Raw genomic sequence first — 20,878 nt, forward strand, 5'->3', positions numbered from 1 at the left:
AAGGAAGAGAATCACATTTAATATTTTAATCTTTTACTACAGAAACCTACAAGGAAGCAGACAATTCCAGTCTTCTAATTTATCATGTTTAAGCATTTTTGCATTACTTCAAACTAAGAAGTACAGACAGATTATCTTCTCTCCTGTGTTCAAACTTGCACTTGAATACTTGAGTGCTCTAAGGCCTTGTACGATAATACCTAATTGTACAAGATGTGAAGAGAAAGTTGCATAATCTGTTGCTGAGTACAAGTAACATACATTTTCTTACATGGTTATCTCCCCAACATACATTCTCTTACATGGTTATCAGCTCCATACATGGGGAGATAAAGTAACTTTTCCAGGTGCCACAGAATGACACAACAGTTTCAGTTTGAAGGAACTTTTGAAGATCACCAGTTCGATCCCCCTGCCACAGACAGGGCCACCTTTCACTAGACCAGGTTGTTTAAAGACACATCCAGACTGGCTTTGACCACTCCCAGGGATGGGGCAGCCACAGCTTCTTCAGACAACCTGTGCCACTGCCTCACCATCCTCATCATAAAAAATTCCTTCCTCATATTCAATCTGCATCTACCCTTTTTCAGTTTAAAACTGTTGCTCCTTGTCCTCTCACTACAGGACCTGGTAAAGTCTTACTCCGTCTTTCTTATAAGCCCCCTTTATATATTGAAAGGCTGCAGTAAGGCCTTCCTGGATCCTTCTCTTCTCCAGGCTGAACAAGCCCAAGTCTCTCAACCTTTCTTCATAGGAGAGGTCTTCCATCCCTTATTCCATGTTAAAATACATTCCATCCAAAAGCTCTACCTCACTTCCCTACTTCCTGAGTTCTTAACAATAGGCTGGTCTGGAAATTAAATTATCTGGTGGCCTATACATCATTCAATTAAAAAAAACAAAACCAAAACCAAAACCTATATGTAAGAAATTATAAACTTGGGGTGAAAGACTGCATATGTGCATGTATGTGAGTGCACTGGCAAGTTTAGGAGATGATAACAGCAAAGAGCTTGGTGATTACATTTTAATATACTTCAGCAATTCTCCTAACCTGATCATACACATGAGCATGTTACTAGAATGATACAGAATATTACATCAGTGTAGACAGTGAACATAAATTCTTACTTTTATACCCAAAAGAAAACTAATTCTTCATGTTTATACATCTTTTAGAAAACAGTATTCATGGCCATCATCTTTCTATGCATCTCACATGTAACACACAGAAGATGTTTATATAGAGATGTTTATAAAATAGAGAGCATAATTAGGCAGAGTTATATTTACTTTATATGTATTTCAGAAATTGTTTCTGTATGCATAAAAGTTTTATACAGATAACTAGCTATGAAGTAAGAAATAGGTATGTATCCCTTGTGCTACTTTTTCCTGTTACTGTATCTCTTTTCTTTAGATTCTTTCCACGCTTCTTCTCATTTCCCTGTCATGTTCCCCCAGTTTTCCTTTAGTCTGGCATATCCTTCAAATTTCTGGGGTTTGTTTTTGTTTCTACCTTATACTGGAGCAGGCCTGGAGAACCGTCTGCCTCTCCTCACCATCTGCAGCTGGAAATTATGGCTATAATCATCCCAAATCATTCTTCCCTCTTCTGCCAAACCTGTACCTGAATGGCCTGACACATCTACATGTCTTTCAAAATTTTACTGTCTTGGCTGGGAAGTCCATGGACCATAACTTTTGCCCTGAACTCTATTTTTCCTGAGCTAATGACCTGCATTAAAAGTCAATCTGGTTACTGGCTATGGTCATCATGAGGAAGGAAAGAGTACTTACAGTTTTACTCCAGGTGAGACCTGTGGTATGATGCTCTTTGATATAAGCTTGAAGCTCAGACCAGATGTTCAGATATGACTTCACCCAATCAACATGGCGTGTGTCACTGTAAAAACAGAGACAATACTTATATGTGTGAATGTACTTAAAACCTGAAAGCACTGCTATTCTTGCTTAAAGCAGGTAAAACCCAATGTCTGCCTTAAAGCCATGGACAAATCAGTTAGCAGACAGCCAGCCAGCCCAGTGCTGAAAATACTGAAGCCTACTGCGTTGGAAAGCTTTTAGATCCTTCCATAGACAAACAAAGGCAAAGGATGCCTCTAGCACAGAGTGATTCATGAAGGTGCGTCATCATTCCAATCAGGCTCCAAGCCAACTGAAGCAGCACTAAAGGTACATGGAATTGTGCAGCAGCCTCTCAGACCCAGTTTCAGGGTACTGAATTTTAGAAAATTAGACATCCATGGGTTCTGTAAAGCATTCTAGTTTCCAAGTTCAAATGTAGCCAGGGTAATACTGGATCATGTTATAGTCATCAGACTAAAATATTTATACATCAAGAATTTGTCAAGTACAAGTCACAGTTGGCTCTGGAAACATTATCTGGAAGGCTTAGTCTTCTTATGGGACAGTAAGTGAAAACAAGAAATATGTAGAGAGAGAGAGAAACTGCTTGTAAGATTAAGTCCTTAGTTATGAAAAATTATTACTAAGTAGTGATGGCTATGGACTGGATGCTTGCAAGGATTTGGGTGTCTACCTCGTATTTATTTCCTTTGGAGTTTGATTATTAATACTGCTGAGGATCTGAGTCAATAGGTTTAATCCAAAGCCTACTGAAGTCAAGGGAAAGCCTTCCACTACTTTGGAAGACATTGTGAAAAACAGGAAACAAATTCCTTATTAGGGGAAGAACTAAATACCTAAATAATGTAACCTGTTTATAGTGTTAGGTAAGACATTTTCTTCTTCAGAAGTACTAAAGCTGTATTCTAAATATCTTCAGTAACCCCAGGGGGTACTACCTTCAGTAGGTAAACTAAGGCTTCGGGAATAATACATAATATATATAAAATATAAAATACTATATATAATACATAATATATATTTAAACCTAGACAATAAATAGAAATCTATACAACTGGGTTTTATATAGATAAAGTTTTCCTCACTAAAGAGGAAAAACTCAATAGCAAATACTGTTCTTCACTGGGATAGAAAAACCAAGATCCAAAATGTGGCTTCCAAAAGTTTCAAATCAACATGATTTATACATGACTTTTCTAAGAGGGCATAGAAAGGACCTGTATTTTTTTCTGTTTTGCTGTCAGCTCACAAATCTCATTCACAGAACTTTTTAATGAATTCCTTGTGCTCTTAAAAACAATCCAGTGGTACAGAAAAAAAAAAAAATCAAATTGGTAGCTATGAAATTAGACGCTCTGTTGCATATATCTACCACCTAAGTGCACACTTTCAAGCAAAGAGCAAGAACAGCCACAGTATGAGTGCACAAATGAGACAAAGATGCACAGCAGCTAGTTGGCCACACACTGATATGTAAATATACGTTTACATATAAGCTTATGATGCTGTAATGCCAGAATCCTGTCGTTTGCAGAGACGGAAAACCAGCACCGCTGGTGCTGCTGCCATTCTCACTGCAACATGCTGCGGGTCAAAGATGAGGAGAAGAAAATATACTACTGCAAGCAGATTTTATCAAATGCTTTTTAGTTTACAAAATGCTTTCTGTGATGGCATTGTGAACCCTGTCTGTATGGTTAATACTCTGTTCTCTGGCTACTAGATAGTGGGGCTTGGCAACATACCTGTGCTTGTAGTCCTTTAATACCCTGTTAGTATAAAAGGTAGCAGCATCATTCATCTCCTTGACATAAGGGCCTGGTTTAGGAGACTAGGAACATCAAACCATGGTAGCAGGAAATAACAGAAGGAGAAAGGAAGTAAAAAATTAGTCAGATACTTTCCCTGATGTATCAGGTATATTACAGAACACCTTCTTGGGTGTAGTAGACTGAAGAACCATGCAGATGAGACTGCAGAGTTCTGCAAGATTTGAAACTATTCTGGGCCACGCCATCCAGAAGCACATTTACAACCCTTCCAACCATCCCGTGTGTCACTCACCACTGCTATCCACCCAAGGGCAGGTATGCTTTCACTGACGGCTGAGAGGTGGTTGAACATTTTACTCCCTCTGTTCCTTTCTCTGAAGTTCTGGATTTCCTGAATCTTCTCTGATATTGGCTTGAGAAGCATTGCCACCTCGTTCTGGGGAAAAAAAAGACAAGACGACACTGCTGTTACAATGGGTGGTCCAAAATCACCCTGTGGTTTAACATTGTCCTCCTGCCCATTGATTTAACAGCTGGAAAGAAAGGTCAGCATATTCTCTACATTAAAGTAATAATTTAATTATCTTCCTCTGGTTGCATTGGCAAAATGCACAAACATTAACTATTCATAATGTGCTACAGCAAAAATTTTTCTCAGCACTGGCAGCATTTTTACATGCTGCTCAGGTTAAGACCCATGGAGACCCCATAGCTCAGAGTTAGCAGAATGCTTCTATTTTTCGTCTAATATCCCTGGAACTTTTTGGGAGGCTTTATACTGGCTTGAGTTTTTAAGTTATTAACCAAGTTGTTCTTTCTATAGGAAACACAAATTACTTGGTGGGTTAAGTAAGTGGCCTCTTATCATCTGGCAACAAGACCGAGAAAGTAATACACTGAAGGCAATACCAATTTCAGCTTTCCCTATCGGTAAGTTTTAGTGTTTTGATTTCCTTTGGCTGCAAGTACTGTGGAAGGATTTCATGGGAAACATACTGCCTGCAAGCTATGGCTTGGGGAAATTCTCCTGCATTAAACAGAAATGAATGGTATCCAGGGGAATGACTGTTGAGCGGAAGGAACAGTGTCTGGAGTGAAGAGAAAGGCAGAATGAACGTAGAAGCTATGCAGCCTCTTTCCTGTGCAAAGTGAATGTTAATCACACTGGAAAAAACAATTTAGAGCACTAACTTACAGGGAAGAATTCTTCCACCACTCAGAAACAGCACACTCAAGGGCAAGGAGTCATTAGTTTACAAGCAAAACAACCACTGTACCCTGCAACCTTACAGAATGTTTCTATAAAATCAGTCCAATTCTTTACTGCAAAAGGATGCCTGCAGAACCTATATGATGTCCCACCAAAGAGATTTTCCCTGGCACTTTACTCAAAAATCACTTAGGATGTAGCTGAACAGAATTTTTTCAGTTTTTTTTCTCACCTTTTCTCAGGACTACTTATTTAATGGAACTAAGTGCTTGGTGGAGACAACTAATCCTCATATTCTTGAGCACTAATGCTGTCATGACACATAGCAGATGAGGTGCACAGATGTCGTGCTTCATCTCTGTCATCTGTAAGATATTTCTTTCCATCCTTCCACAAGACCTCAGGTTTCAGAATTTTGTTACCTTAAAATAAGCATGTCTGCTATGGCTCAGCATAGGTCAAAAGACTCCAAACAAGATGACAAAAAGAGGATCTGCATTTTAAAAAGAATTTTAATCCAACTATGGAGCCTAAATATTTTAGTGGTTATGTAATTTTGAGAAAGGCCTATGCATCTGTAACGCATGGGGATACTTGGTCTTTTCCTACAACAAAATGGATTGGAAGAAAACAAATATTTACAGTCTCGCTGGGAGACTTAAAGAGTTTTTGTTGATGGCTTAATGACCAGTGTAAGTCATTCAGTCTGAAAAAGCCCTGAAACCTCCATGATTTGTAGTTCTCAAAAGCTATTTTGTTGCCATAACACGATAAAGTCTGCAAGAATTCTTCTTTCTAATTTTTGCTTTTTTACAGCATGCTGCAGCTGGTCGGTTCTTTCTTATTTTGCAGGGAAATCTTTCAAGTATGACAGTAGTTAAGAAAACTGAAATTTAAGAAAGTGCTTGTTCTGCTTTGATATTATGCCAGTTTTTCCTCCCATAAAGTTTAAGGGATATTTACAGTCCTTAGCTTACTGTGAATCTTCATGGCCCAGTTCCAGCCAGAGAGAATATCAGGGCTAAAAATACAGCTTGACAGATGCCTGGTATATCTAGACAGCACTGTGAGGCAGCACGTTTCTGTGGATAGGGCACAGAAGTGGGAGTCCATAAATGGGGGTTCTCTTTGCAGCTCTCCCACCAAATTATCATCAGGTTTCAGGAAAGCTGGTACCTTTCTGTGTTTCAACTTCCCCATACAAGGAACTGTTTTATTCTGTAGAACACTTCGATATCGACTGATAAGGCAGCAAAATTAGGGCCAAGCGTTTTCCTGAATGGTACCATAAGACCCACACCTCCTCCTACTCCTCCTAGAAAAACTCCTAACCACTTTTGTGTGGGTTTTCTATCAGTGGTACAGACAGAATTTCTATCCCTCATAACACAGCACTTAACCTGTTCAGTCAATCAAGTGTTTATAAAAATGTAGTGGATTTATGTAATTTCACAGAAAAAGTGTCCCATGGGAACTTTAAAGGTGATATATATATTGCTAAGGAAAGTGGCTCAAAGCAGTCATTCATTTGGCACTGCAGTGACACCAGAAAGAGCCATGAGGAGCTTGAGGCTTTGCTGAGCTCTGTCTCACGTGAGATGGGCAGATCAGTCCAGCCTGCCTTCCCCTTGCTGTGCCCTCAGCTTGTTCTGCAATGGCTGCTGCATGCCTGGCTGCACAAAATGTGCATGAGTTTTTGTGCAAGCTTCTCATGATCCAAGTTTCTGTGTTAGGGTTGGATACCAAGGAATACCAGCCTGCACGGAATATTTTCATTGAGTCCTGTCTCCCTGCAATCAGTTCTAAATTTCTAGTTAGTGATTAAACTGCAGATGCATGATAGTGTATATGGCATATGGGTGTAGAAAGGTTCATTAATTCTGGCATTAATCAATCAATCAGTCTTATTTGGCTCTACAATGCAGAACCAGTTGTGCTGAGAGTTCTACAAGAATAATCTCTTTATTGCAATGAATATTAAAACAGCTGATTGGTAATAACATTATTGTCTATACTTTATCTCTAAGACAAAATGAATTCAAGGAGATGAATCAGAGCTGTTGGAAAAATCTTCAGCATGCCTTTGGCATGTGCTAGATAAAATTTCATGTCATTTAATACACAGCACATTTGTTTAACAAAAATTTAAGAGTCTTTGTATAAACACCACTCCTATTATAATACCAGTTTTGCTGAAATGTTTAAAAATGCAACAGTGGAACAATTTAGAAATATCAAAAGTAACTCCCAGTATGCCTTTGTCCTTTTCTATGAATTATTAAAATCAGATGGTCTTTTAAGATATTAATACCTGAACAACCAGCCAGCTTTGATCCAAGTCTTACAATTCTTATTAGAAAATCAATAGTAGACTACAGCAATGATAAGTGACAACACTCCAAGAAAGTTACAGCAAGCAACAAGAACTGCCTTATGCTTTGACTTCAATGTCTCAGCCCAGTCTCATAAAATGACCTGGCATACCAGTATTCCAACAGACTGCACCAAACAGATTTTCTTCTTCTCATTTTTGTAATACTCACATAAGAATTTCCCCAAATGACAGGTTTAACAGGACTGGGGCACATGGATTTAATTCAGGAGAATGGCCAAACTTCTGGCAGTTATAATTCTTGTGATTTGCCTGTGAAATCACACTAAACTGAGTGGCTTGCTTAAACTTTGGCTGCTTAGCCAATGATTACTTGAAAACCTCAGCTTTAATTTGAGAGAATGGGTATTTTCTCAGAATCGTTGTTCAGAAACCTTCCAGCATGAATCACAAAGGCACAAAAACCAGCAGGTAAATAAAAATACAGTTTTTTAAGATCTTATGTATTTTTAAGCTAATTTTACATGGGCTTGAGGGTAAGGTTGTTTACTGAAGAGTTTTTATGTTGATGGGTGGCAACACAATTCAGACCTCACTATTATACTGTTTAAATCAACCTGACCTATTATGAAAAAAACATGGCAAGAGAACAAATACCCTTTTAAGTTATGCTAACTGAGGGGGTGGCAACCTTTGGCATAGGAGCAGTAACAGAAGGCTGAGAGCATTTGGCATCAGCAGCCCCTTCATTTTTTTCAGCTGCAACCAGAACAGCATGACTACGACCTTTATTCCAGGGTCTATGTTTCTGTTCTTTTCTTCTGTGAGTTCAGAATCACCATCATACCTACGCTGTATTTTTCACAAGCAAGTTTGAAACATGGAGTTGATCTGAATTGGCTGTCCTTGTGTATGTTGGCAAGTAGTGCAGCCTAATAGGAATGGTTCTGTAGAGCAAAACAGTTGGTGCTGAGGACTGACATTCACACTACATGTGTTTGTTGGGGACTATTTTGGACTAGCTGTAAACTGCGGTTTAGGTGCTGTCTGGGAGTGTATCTTCCATTTCACTTCATCAGAAAGATACCCATTTTGTATACCCTAAGACTTCTCTACAATGTGAGTCACAGCATAGTAAATGGGACTGATTTAAAGAAAGAATATAGTCCCACTGTGAATTAAAACAGTAATGCAGACACAGCCATTATATCTGCAAATGCTTAGTACAGTCCAATCCCACATGTCACCCTTTCAAGGTATGAAACATGCAATGGATAGCATCAACCAGACTCAGTTCTAAAAATGTAAAAGGTGAGCATCTGCTCTCAGCTGAGTCTTGATTCTCTCATTGTAAATGAAGAAAGAGATTCCCCTGAGGAATTCTTCCTACCTATTAATAGATGTTAGAAGACTAGATAATAGAAGACATTAATAGATGTGAAGAATGTACTCTAGAGGTTCTGCCATTTACTGTAAAGAGAGCCTAGAAAGACACCTTACACAACATGCCTGCCTTGATAGTTCAAGCTGATAAGCAGAATCCCATCCAGTGTCTATAAGAACACAATACGGGTAACTTCAGTGACCACCAGCAAGATGCATTTCAGCTTTGAGTGGCTGTGATTCTAGAACTAAAATAGTTTTAGATTAACTATAATTTCCCATATTTTGTATTTCATAATAGGCAATCTGTAAAGAAGACTTTAAAATTTAAGTTAGTCCTTTTTTGTATACACATGGTTTAAGAAAGGCTTGTCTTTTTTGTTGTAGCTGTGTCAGCAGTATGAATGGAATCAGCATTCAGATTAGGCCATGGAATAACCTTCCTTTAAGTACAGAGAAAATGTATTTTTTTTCCAGAGGTGAATCTAAGCTAGTTGGTAACTTTTGAGACCCCCAGTGCTGCATTCAGTGACCTCAAATGCTTACTTTTTTTCCCTTTTCATTATTACTTCCTAAGTGCAATACTACCAGTTCTTTTAGCACTGCCTATCTCCATCTCTCCTTGCAGAAAGTATTCCATATTTGCTACCACAGTTTTAAACTTGCAGTGTAACCAACTGCACCTTAGTCTAATGCTTTGCAAGCATTTTCTGACTGGAAGTAGAGACCATCAGTGAGATCTTTCTCTAAGATCATTACGTTTATGTACCTCTAGTATTCCGGTATTTTCAGTCTTCAAAAGTCTCCTCCTACCTAACTACACAGACACATTCATTTATTCTGGTCTCATTTTCTTAGACTGTAGCTTTTCAACATAGTGATGTAACAAGTGTTTCATTTGTTTGTCAATAGTATAGGTTCTGCAACTTCAACTCACTGCTATGCAACAGTAGGACTACGACCCAGAGAGACAAATCTGCAGTAATGTCTGGTCAGCTTCATTAGCACAGAAGCTCAGACACATTTGTGTGCTTCCAAAGTGACCTAATTGGTATTTGGCTTTTATTCCTCTTAGATAGCACATAAATTCTCAATCTAACAGCCAGTATTAGCTGTAGCAATTTTGTGCTTTGTGGAAAAAAAATCAGGGAAGACCAAACCATACCCCACATCCCAGATTACTAGTTTAGTCATTTATGTTTTTTTTTTTTTTTAAATGCAAACTCATAGTGAGGGCAAATGGAGAGAAAAGTGAAAGACTTTTAAGCAGTGGACAAATCCAGGGCCTGATGTGAACTGCATGCTTCAGTCTACAGCAGTGCAGAATCACACAAAATGATTTCAGCCAGGACTCTAGCTGGTTTTTAATTGGACTTGAGCACTCTATGTATTGTCTTCTGGTCCAGTACAGCTCTTCATGGGCAGTATATTTAGCAGAAGAAGGGTCCTTCTGCTTTAGGCACACAGGCGACATCCCACACCTAATCAACAATTATGCTAATGAACTGTTACCAACCTTTTGATTTACTACTCTTCAATCTCTGTTGTGTGATCATAGTCCATGTCAGTGGGGTCCGGGGCATTCCAGGTAGCAAAGCTCTGTCAGAAGATGGTGTTGTGCCACAATTGTTTTGTTCACAACATCTGAGATCTGATGAATCTTTGCTAAGGCCAAGCAGATTTCACATGGGGTATGTCCCAGGACAGGGATGTTAGATGGTGCAGGCTTCCAGCTTTGGACATTCACATGGTTCACTTGAGATCTCCTCAGAGACAAACTGTCTCTGCTAACTTTCAGAATTCAAAAATCATTGGTTGTAGTTTGATTTAGACCAAAGGAAAATCAGAAAAATTGAAATAACCTGTGAACCAAAAAGCCCTGCTTTTTAGTCAGCTGTATCCTCAGTGATTTCCCTTTTAGAAGACGATGAGCAGTCCAGAAATCCTGGGGAACAATTGTGTAGCACAGAGGAAGGAGTGCACTGTTTTGGATTTGTGTTCAGCAGAAACAATGAATATGAAAATGAGAAAGGGAACGTCCCATCAGCATAGCTCAGTGGGATCTGACCTCGTGCAGTTTGAGTATGAACGCTGCCTCAGGGATTGAAAACTAGCATGGTGATTTTAGGACATTATTTTAGGACACAGCAGAATTCCAGTAAGAGTCATAGGATCCCCAGATGAGAAGCTATACAAAATACAGAGTACTATCTCCAATAATGTCTTTCTTATGGGGTGATGCTGTTCTTAGTACAAGTATAGATGTACTGAAGTAAACAAGTGCAATGAGCCTTTGCTTACTGGAGTCTGGTTCTTGCACAGAATATAAACTGCTGGAGAGTCTGTGCCTTGTGTTAGCCAGTCTAGAGGTGTGCAATAGTGTGCATTTCTGGTTCTATTTCTCTTCCATAGAGGCTGGGAGATGTAGTTTTCTGTATTCCCTGGATCCTTAGGTGGCTCTGGGCCTTCTTACAGCTGAATGCACTGGCCCTGGGGCAGAACTGAATCTCAAATGCATTATTTTTATATTGCAGGGGCTATTGACCTGGGGGTTTTGGCAAACACAAGTGAGGAAAGTGAAGTGGTACAAGGATACCTAGAGAGGTTTGTAGGAAAGACACTGAGGTGCTGTAGCATGTCCGAAGAAGGGCAACGAAGCTTTTGAAGGATTTAGAGCACAAGTCTTACGAGGAGCAGCTGAGGGAACTGGAGTTGTTTAGTCTGGGGAAGAGAAGACTCATGCAGGACCTTATCACTCTCTACAACTACCTGAAGGGAGGTTGCAGTGAGGTTGGTGTCAGTCTTCTCCCAAGTAACGAGTGAAAGGACAGGGAGAAATGGCCTCAAGTTGCACCAGGGAAGGTTCAGATTGGATATTAGGAAAAATTCCTTCACCAGAAGGGTTGTCAAACATTGGAACAGGCTGCCCAGGGAAGTGGTTGAGTCACCATCCCTGAAGATACCTGTAGGACATGGTTTAGTGGTGGACTTGGCAGTGTTAAGTTTATGGTTGGACTTGATGATCTTAAAGGTCTTTTCCAACCTAAACGATTCTGTGATTCTGTGATCAGAAAATATCATGAACTTCAGGCTGCTTAAATGCAGCTGAGTGCCTTTGAGACAGAACTGTGAGATAACAGGTGTCGGGGGCTGTCTGGACCTGAAACTGAGTGAGAGTTTGCAACAATATCCAAAAATGAGCCTGTGAACACTGTAAGGCAGCAGGCTAGCAACTGAAAAATGTCAGTTGGTCCATGCTCTGTGACCACATGTCGTGTGCAGTTGTAGGCTTGCTGATAACAGAAATATGTTAACGTTTTGTCAAGATTTCAGAGGAAAGGAGGGGGAAGGGGCTCACTTCAGAGCTCAGCACTCTCAGGCTCTGACCATGTCACTCTTGACACCTTCTGTAAGACCTGAGGACCTTAAAAGGACTGGACCAAATTCTTCCTTAAGCTATTTCTAGATACAGAGGTGCAGGTTTGCAGCAGTCAACTGAGTAGAATGGCAACAAAAATTGGCTCAAACTCTTTTGCTTAAGTAATAAATTAGCAATGTGAGGAGTATCCTGCTCTTTATATTTCTGGAAAACAGTAAGGGTGATCCCAGTAAATATGAGGAAAAGTAGTGGGAAATGGAATGACATGAGAAAATCAAGGTAATTAGAACAAAAATGCTGCTAGGATGCAGAATAAGAAGTGTCAGGAGTCCTGTTACTGAAGTACTTTAATAATAGAAGGGAGAAAAAAAAAAAAAGAACCATCTTACACTGACAGAGAGCAGGGAACTGTAAATCTTCATCTTTGATTTCTATATAGAAATTCTGAGAATTAATCCCTTATTCAAAGAAATTGCCACAACTGTTCTACCCTACAATAGATTTTTTGCTTGGCTATAAAAAATTAAAAGCCTTAGGATTTGATCTCATGGCTCAAAGTCTAACTTCAAATGCAGTTTCTTGGGTTTCAGTAGGTTTTTTTTTCCCCCTTTTCTGGGAAAAAAGGGAAAGCTCTCCTTTACCTCTCACTTTCTTCCACCCCTTTCCTCCCACCGGTGTGCTGAATCTGGATGTTTAAGATAGGTATTTAGTTGGAATGTTTGTCTGCACAGTGTTAGTTACTAAATCCATAAACTCTGGCAGTCATATGAACTCAGCATTATTTTTTAATAAGAAATTACATACTCATTTATAGTCTGAACTGCATCTGTCATTTAAATCTGTAGGACTTCTTAACCACAAGTGTGCTCATCTGGGTATGTTTATACTGATTCACAGAAAAACTTATCTCATTAACTGGTTCCCATTATAGGAACAACGGATCGCTCACGCCGTCTAGCAACTCTCAAAATTGTTTGAACTCTTAAAGTGAAATGAAACAACTCATGAAGTCAGTATGTAAGTTACCATTCACAAAGACTTCAGTGCAGTGACTCTGAGCAGTGATCTCGTACGTTAGTATTCATGACCATAAATTAAACAGATAAACTTGCTCAAGGACACTAATAACTTTTACAATTATTAATCAATTTAAAAAATAATGTTTCAGTCAGAATTATATGTGGCTTAGAGTATGTGGAATAAAGTTTTGTGAAGGTTTGTGTTAAAATCCATGTTCTGAATCGCTCAAGCAACTTGTAAATTTATGGTCTTGAAACACCTTTTAAACAACTTCTCACAGAATACAGCAATATCCTAATTTATTTCCCTTCTCCATCTTCTCTGTACTATCTATGTATAGTAAACAATTTATAAGAGACATTTTTTGGCTTTAATATTTGAAGTTTGGCGTCAGAAAATGATTTTTAGTAAGTGGATGAACTCAAGAATCCCATCCTGCTGAATGAGCCTGTATCCAGCAGTCATTAGCGGGGACATACACAAACAGGAATATCAACCGGTGGTTTTGTCATGTGATCTCTTCCACTGCACATACAAATATAGAACATGACCATAAAAAGTAACAGAACATGCTCTCTGCAAAGTAATTTATTGCAGTTGATGCTGGATTGGCATGCCAGCTGGAATTACCTTCTCAGCTCCTACTATTTTCACATATACAGATAATACAAGGCTGTGCACTGCAACAGATTCCAAATGAAAAAATATCAACATTATTAACAAGAAGCAAAGCTCTGCCAAAGCAACTTCAGCAAACTTAACTGTTTGAAAATGTCTCCTAGTGACTCATAGCAGGAGTTAAAGACCTAAATGAATACTAGGGCTTCAACGTTTTCATAGAGGGGAAAAAAATACTGCTTTTGTACAAGATACATGTCTCTCTTTGCTGAGCACAAAAAAAATCTAAGGATTATTATATATGTAGGAGCTTTCTTTTTGTTTGAATTCCTTATTCATTAGCTTGTAAGCTGCAAGAGCTGAGCTAATTTATTTTCCCAGGGCATTTTCCCTCCCTCTTCTTTTTTTTAAAGGCACCATGTATGACATCCCAACATGACAGGAACTCAGTAAATCCCCTCAGTCTCCACACCGCTGTCTCTGAATGTCTACAAAGCTACTATGCCATAATCGCAGCTCGCTGGCTCATTCACAGCTTTACATTATAAAGCAAACAGTCTAGACAGCTGAATGACAGAATTACTCTCTTTTCTCTTGCATTTATAGATATGCTGTCATCTTCATTTGCTTTTCTCTACTCTCTGCATTCTGGTACACTAATGATTAGCTTTCCTGTTTGGATTCCACACTGACTCCATGGCTCTAGGCTATAAATACAACCAGAACCTAGATGACATCACATCAACAAGGTCCTGGGGGTGAGGGGAAGGACCCCTGCTTCTTTCCTTCTTCTGTGTTAGCTGATGATAACCAGCTTTTTCAAAATGGTTAACCAATATGGCTTTACAGTAGGGCTTTTTTTTCCCCACTACTATGGAGATATAAAAAGCCTAGTGTCTGGAACTATCACTTTCTGCAGTTGAAAATACTGCTCAAGTTGCACAAAGCAGGCAGCTTTCAATTATTTTTAAGTCTATCTATAGTATAGCTGAATGTACCTGTGCAGAAAATACATGGAAAGAAGAGAACAGGAATGAATAACAACATATGTTTGCCTATAAAAAATGTGTACCTAGCAGTCTTTATTTTAACAAAAGTAACTGGACTGTGCTTGTCCTTAGTGAGAAAGAAACTTTACTTTTTAGTATTCCTGGTATTTTAACTATGGAATGATGTGTACACATGTGTCATGTGGCATTCCCTCAGTCCTAAAAGACAGTTAAATGATAAAAGTATACTTTCTTGCCTTTAACAAGTTGCAGAAATCTGTGCAAGCCTGATAACATGCAACTAAGATGTATGGATACACATGGCCAAGGTTTTTATTATGTATTGCTTTTTTTAATGCTTCCATAACTGTCATTCTGGATTCCTGGAGAAACTCTTTCTACATATTTTTGTTTGTTTTGTTGCATTTTTAAATTAAAGTTTATGAACTTGACAGTTTAAAAGATCTCAAAGCCTAGACTTGAAGTCAGAAAATGTAAGGGTGAAAGTGGGGAGAAGCCATTGCCATTCTCACTTGAAAAGCAGAGAAAATCATACTGATAGCACATCAGCACAGGAGGTCAAGCCGAGTCATAATTTCTACTCTTACCAGAGCTCAGACAATATCAATACTTCAGAACTTCACATTACATTGTGGGTCATTAGAAACTGTTCATTGGGGAATATTTTACCTATGAGCATGAAGAGTTTCATGGGCCACTGGGTGCAATTGTATTTGCAGACAATAAAAATGACTGCCTGAGGCTTGTACCAATGGGAATTTTGCCTGTTCTCCATGAGTCGTGACCCACTTTTACTCTCTGAGATCAGGGACAGCTGGAAGAACAACTGATCCCTTCTTGCTTGGAGCTCTATAAATCTAAAGTCTTGCCTGGAATATCTGTGGCTTGCTTTTTTTTTTTTTTTCCTTGAGTATCTTTGCCATTCAAACATACTGATTAGAAAATCTTTTAATTTGTGTCTCTAAGAACAATAGTTACAGCAAAACTAAACTAATTTATATCAGTTGCTGAGAGTTCTGATTTGAAAATACAGTTTCATGCACTATGGAGTGGGGAGCTAGTGGAAAAAGACACAACTGAAGGCCATATAGCATCCCGGGGGGGGGGGGGCTAGCAAAAAAGCTGTTCTATTGTTCTATTGCATGGCATTTCTAGCTTCCAGAGAAACACCGCAAGTGAAGTCTTCACTCTCTTCACGCTCCAGAAAGGAAGGTTCAAGGATGGTCCCACAGAAGGGCTACATAATCACTATTCACAGGAATGATACAGTGCTACTGGTCAAAACCTTGTGCCCTCTAGAAACTACAAATGAGATTTCATAACAGCTCCACAGCTTTCCTGAGTTTCCTAGGGGAGGATTTAAATAGCTGACACTAAAATAAGTATATAAATCAACTTGATATAAATTGTTTTTTCATTTTCTTGGCAATATGCTTTGCCTTCCTACCAGAATTGGCCTAACCTGGACCTCAGCTTGGAGAATACTGAGTCTGTGGGCCAGTATTGATTTTCCTCTCACTAGCTTATCCCCTGACTTCAAAGTCTGTCATACAGCATCCGGGGGGGAAGGCGGGGCATGCAGTGCTAGCATAAAGCTGTTCTATTCCATGGCATTTCCAGCTTCCAGGGAAACACTGATCCCACTTACAGCTGTGAAGTGGAAACCTCCTATGGTTTCTTCAATGCTCTTATGTGTATTGGTACAGAAAAGATTCTTAACTCTGCATCATGCCTTTCTCATTATTACAGCACCATGGTAATAAAACTGAAAGCAAGCCTCTAAGTGCACCCCATAAATAAAGTAACAAATAAAAGCAAGTGCAGGAACTGATAACATATAGGAGCACAGCCTTTTTAATACATTGCCTCTTGCAACTCTAGGTCACTTTTCTTACCTCTTGAGGCTCTTGACATTGGGATGCTAACACCAGGAAAGATCTCTGCGCTTGGAAAGCTGCACGTACCATCTCTGCCTGTAATAAAAGGAGGAATATAAATTAAAGCTTAGCCTGTAACCTCCAATACCTCTTCTTGGCAGCTCAAAGTCAAGTGTGACAGCTCAAATCTTTCTTGCCGCTTCTCATCTAAATCACAGCAACACTGACTGGAAAAAATGTACTACAGAACTAGCTTAGCTATAAATTTTTTTTGAAATCTAAGTTAAGTTCCCTATCTTCTTCAGAGAGGAAATCAAACTAGTTGATATGCAGTCTTTTGGTTATCATTTATAAGATCAGTCACAGAACTTAATTTTAACACAACAGAAAATGTCTCAGGATTTTAATGGTGGTGTTTAGGCCTGAGCGCATGAAAACAATTTATTAGTGTCAAGAACAGCAACCTGCAAACTATCTGTTGAACTGTAACTTAGGCTGTAGATATATTTGCTGAGGCACTATGCTGTAGTTCATTCCTTGCCTGTCCTCTGTCAGCACACCCTAAGACTAATGGCTATGAAAGATGGTAGGTGAAGGTTTTTGTACAATTTTCTCCCACAGAACTCTATAATTTGGGTTAAAGCTGCATGTGACAACATGTTTATATGCTAACAGTGCGGAGGGGAGGTAAATCTCTACACTTACAGGTGCTCCCTACTGTTCAAATCTGTGGCCTTTTGGGGTTATTCTGAACACTTCACATCTTCTGTACATGAAGCACGTTGGTTAGAATTTAATTGATGTTTCAGTATCACCTATACCTCATTCAGGTGGATGAGTAGTGACTAGGAGAAAGCATTACTGGAATAGAAAAGTACTATTCATAGCTGGTGCATGCTGCTAAATAAAACCCAACCCAAACCAAATGCTCTTAAGTTAATCTAATATGAATGGGTGCATTTATAATAATTTTGTGAAAGGCTGGAGAAGCTCATGATGTTTCTCCTTGGGGTTTCTTCAATCTAAAAAGAAAACAAGGAAATTTTATATACAGGCCTATGTGGATGCAACTAACAATACATAAAAGTCAGCGAATTTGAAGTTGTAGCAAAGTAAAACAGCCAAATTATATTTATTAATCTTAAAATGTGATGGCATGAATAAAAGATAACCTGTTTGTTAGGATGAAAATCACTGCAAGGAAGATGTTAAAAGAGGCCCAACTTGGACAGTGTCTGGGGAGAAGACGATATTATGGTCTGACAGGCTGAGATTTGGAAGAGGGTAATCATCTCTATAAACGAATAAATAAAAGGGAAAAAGTGTATGACCATAGGAAACTTAAATCTTCCAGACACAGACATAAGTAACAGCAAGGTTTAGATGTTCTTCAGCATCTCAGAAGATGATAGACTTTTTGGTACAGAAATTCATAGAACAACAAAGTTTTAAGCTTAGTGTTTTTGGAAATAATCTCTGCCTGCTGGGCAGGAGGGAGGAATTGTAGGAAAGGGCTGGAATCGCCTAATGAATAAAGAACTAAAGCAAGATACTAAGAATAATTATGAAACCCACAAGAATGAAAAGAGGCCTTGATTAGCAAGAACTTTTTTTTCAGGCATTATAAAATCCAGAAGCAAAGGAATGATGGGTAGAGGCCTTGCTGACATGTACCTTGCATAGAAAAGTAAAACAAAGCTTTTTTTTTTTTTTAGCTACTGGAACAATAAAGAAATAAATGGATGAAGTGAGACCATGGTAGTGACCTGAAGGGTAAGCTGGGCATGCCTGCATTCTTCTTGACGTATAACTTACCTGTTGTTGGACAAATGCTTTTCCCCAATTTCAAGGAATTTGATGTACATAAAGATATTGAAAGAATGGCTAAAGAGAATGATGAGAAATCAATGGGAATTACATCTTTTTAAATGGAAGTCAAATATATGTAGCTTAGAGTAACAAAATAATTGGGTCCATAGTATTTTCATTCCACAGTACTGTAGATGCTGGCAGATGGAAGCACAAGCAGAAGAGATTTTAAATGTGTATCATTTGGAGATAGTAGCAGATGACAGAAGTATGCAATGATGGATTGGGCAAATATGCCCAAGAAAAGGTAGAAAAAGTACATTGAGATTTTATGACTGGTAGTCTGACTTCAGCACATTCAGAATGGATTTGAAATGAGTGATTAAAAACACACAGGAAAATTAAAAATGGGAGAGATTACAATGGGACTACCTGTGGTTAAAATCATTACTTTTGGGGATTGTTTAGAGTTTTCAGTTTCTTAGACAAGGATAATGTGTCAAAAGTGTGGCTTTTTACATTTTCTTATTATCCTATATCTATAGGATGTTGGAAACATTCAGTGCTCAGTGGATTAGATACTGGTTGCAACACTTGTGCTGTATGCCCAGAATTTATTTAGCCCAAAAAGCTTTTAGTGTGTAGAGATCAGAGAACTTGCACCTCTCACCTTTGAATTTAAATCTTAAGCAAAGGATCATGCTAGAAAGTTTTTACAATTTACAAGCAGAAATTTGTTACAGACTTCTGTCACAGTTTTTTCCTTTTTTCCCTAAAAGCATTAAAAATGGCTAATTTTACTGTTTCTGAGCATTAAAGACTTCTTTCCATGCATCCCAGTAAAGTAATAGAAGAGCTTCCTCTCATTAAGAATGCATTAGTTCAGTCTATTACCATCCCAATTCGCTCTTGTAGTCTTTGAAATGTGACACTTCATTGCTACCTCCTTCTATTTAGCAGGCAGCCTGTGTGACTAAGCAGACAGCACTATCTTTTATAGGCAGATGACTCTTTCATTAGACCGTCACATCCAGTGGAAGACTAATGAGTGAAAAATGGACCAGGGGGATTTTTCTCAACAGCTGGTGGCTCAGGCAGAAGACTGCCACAGAATAAATCAGCTGAAACTCTTTCAGTTATAATGAATGATAGTAATGAAGCACAAGTGTCAAAAATGTATGATCATCATGATTAAATTTACTGGAGTAGACTAGACCACAAACTTGCACACAACCATCTGCAGATAGAAATGGACATATTTTGAAGTAACAGTAATTTTCAATTTGGGTCATCCTTTTGGCATTCTTGGGACTATCTATGGACATAGCAATCACCAGACAGCTAAGGTGAATATTTGAAAAAAGCAAGTTCCTCAAATAATTTCCTACTTTGCTTTTAGCAGTTTGTTTCAGGGGCTGGAGGAGTCGGCTGTGGTTGTAGACCTGAATGCCAGGACTGTATGGCATTCCATTCACCACCTCAGTTTCCTCATCAGTAAAGTGTGGAATAAGGTGTCTCAAACCTTTACCTCAGATGTGTTTGAGACCTGAGTTAGGTGATTGATGTGGTTGGAAGCGCTGAAGTCTGACATGTATGCAATGTCAGTCGAATTCCATGCCTGTTGAAACCTGTGGCTGACCTACAGTGAGTGACCTCTCTGTTGCCCTCACAGTAACAACAAAGACAGGCCTCTTTACAGTTAAGCCTACAGAAGTTAATGGAGGACTCATACATATTTAGAATCATCTTTTTAATAGCAAGTGGTTTAACTTTCTCTGTCACAATACAATGCCAACTACTAATATTTTCCAGAAGCCACTGCTTGAAAAATTGCTACGAGCCCTATGAGAGATGTCTAATGGTGATCATGCTTCTGACCTGTTTGAAGTAGTGAGTGCAGATTCCACCCAAACTTGCACTGCTTCAGGCTGAGTAGACACAGATGCAATGAAACTGAAGCTTAAAGTTTCTTTTGGCAAAGTTCAGTTCTCCAGAGCAGATGTGATTTTAAGATCTGTCTCCTTCTCATTTTAAATGTTTTATTCAGTCTAAGTTACCCATCGCACTGGTATCCAAGCGCTAATAAATACAAATGTTATTTATGTGACAACAGTTTGGCAAACTACAAGAAACAGTCACATGCATTCAGATCTCAAGTTACAAGTAAATTCAGTCTTTGGGAAAAAAAAAGAAAAAAGAACTGAATACAAAAGAAACAAATAAAGGATTTCCTCATGAAATTTAGCCAAGAAAATGACCATATTGACCTGAAAATACTAAATTTGTCAAATGTTCCTAAATAACATCGTTCCTCAGAGTCATACCACTGAAAAGCATAATGTAAATATTAGAATCCACTGAATTCTGTTGTTGAAGAATAATACACATCTTCACATATATACTAACATTATGTATATGTAACGCTAACATTAACAGTGATAATTTGCAGATCAAAATACAGATCTATATACATTTTGGATTTCTAAAATAAACATAATAACTTTATTTCGAAACCAAACAGTGAAGAGGACATGAGGGAAAAGAATTGGGATTAAGTAGTCCAGAGTTCTAATCA

The 20,878-nt window shown here is 38.6% G+C and overlaps 1 protein-coding gene and 1 long non-coding RNA gene across 3 annotated transcripts in view; one reads left to right on the forward strand and one right to left on the reverse strand.

Annotated features, from left to right (window-relative positions):
- The window catches only part of LOC134163251 (uncharacterized), a 46,330-nt gene that overhangs the window by 22,714 nt on the left and 2,738 nt on the right, over positions 1-20,878 (forward strand). The window contains exon 3 of the long non-coding RNA XR_009964641.1: positions 18,210-18,267. This is a non-coding gene — a long non-coding RNA (uncharacterized LOC134163251). The remainder of the gene's footprint in view (positions 1-18,209; positions 18,268-20,878) is intronic.
- The window catches only part of CAP2 (cyclase associated actin cytoskeleton regulatory protein 2), a 68,365-nt gene that overhangs the window by 20,685 nt on the left and 26,802 nt on the right, over positions 1-20,878 (reverse strand). For both annotated transcript variants that reach the window (XM_062617945.1, XM_062617947.1), the window contains exons 4-7: positions 16,513-16,590; positions 3,958-4,101; positions 3,639-3,724; positions 1,804-1,909 (exon numbers count right to left, since the gene is read on the reverse strand). In XM_062617945.1, the coding sequence (XP_062473929.1) occupies positions 1,804-1,909; positions 3,639-3,724; positions 3,958-4,101; positions 16,513-16,590 (414 nt within the window). The remainder of the gene's footprint in view (positions 1-1,803; positions 1,910-3,638; positions 3,725-3,957; positions 4,102-16,512; positions 16,591-20,878) is intronic.

The sequence above is a fragment of the Pezoporus occidentalis genome, unplaced genomic scaffold, assembly GCF_034315485.1.
Source record: "Pezoporus occidentalis ecotype Australia unplaced genomic scaffold, CSIRO_AGI_Poc_V1 ctg2, whole genome shotgun sequence".
In the NCBI taxonomy this organism is placed as follows: Eukaryota; Metazoa; Chordata; class Aves; order Psittaciformes; family Psittacidae; genus Pezoporus; species Pezoporus occidentalis.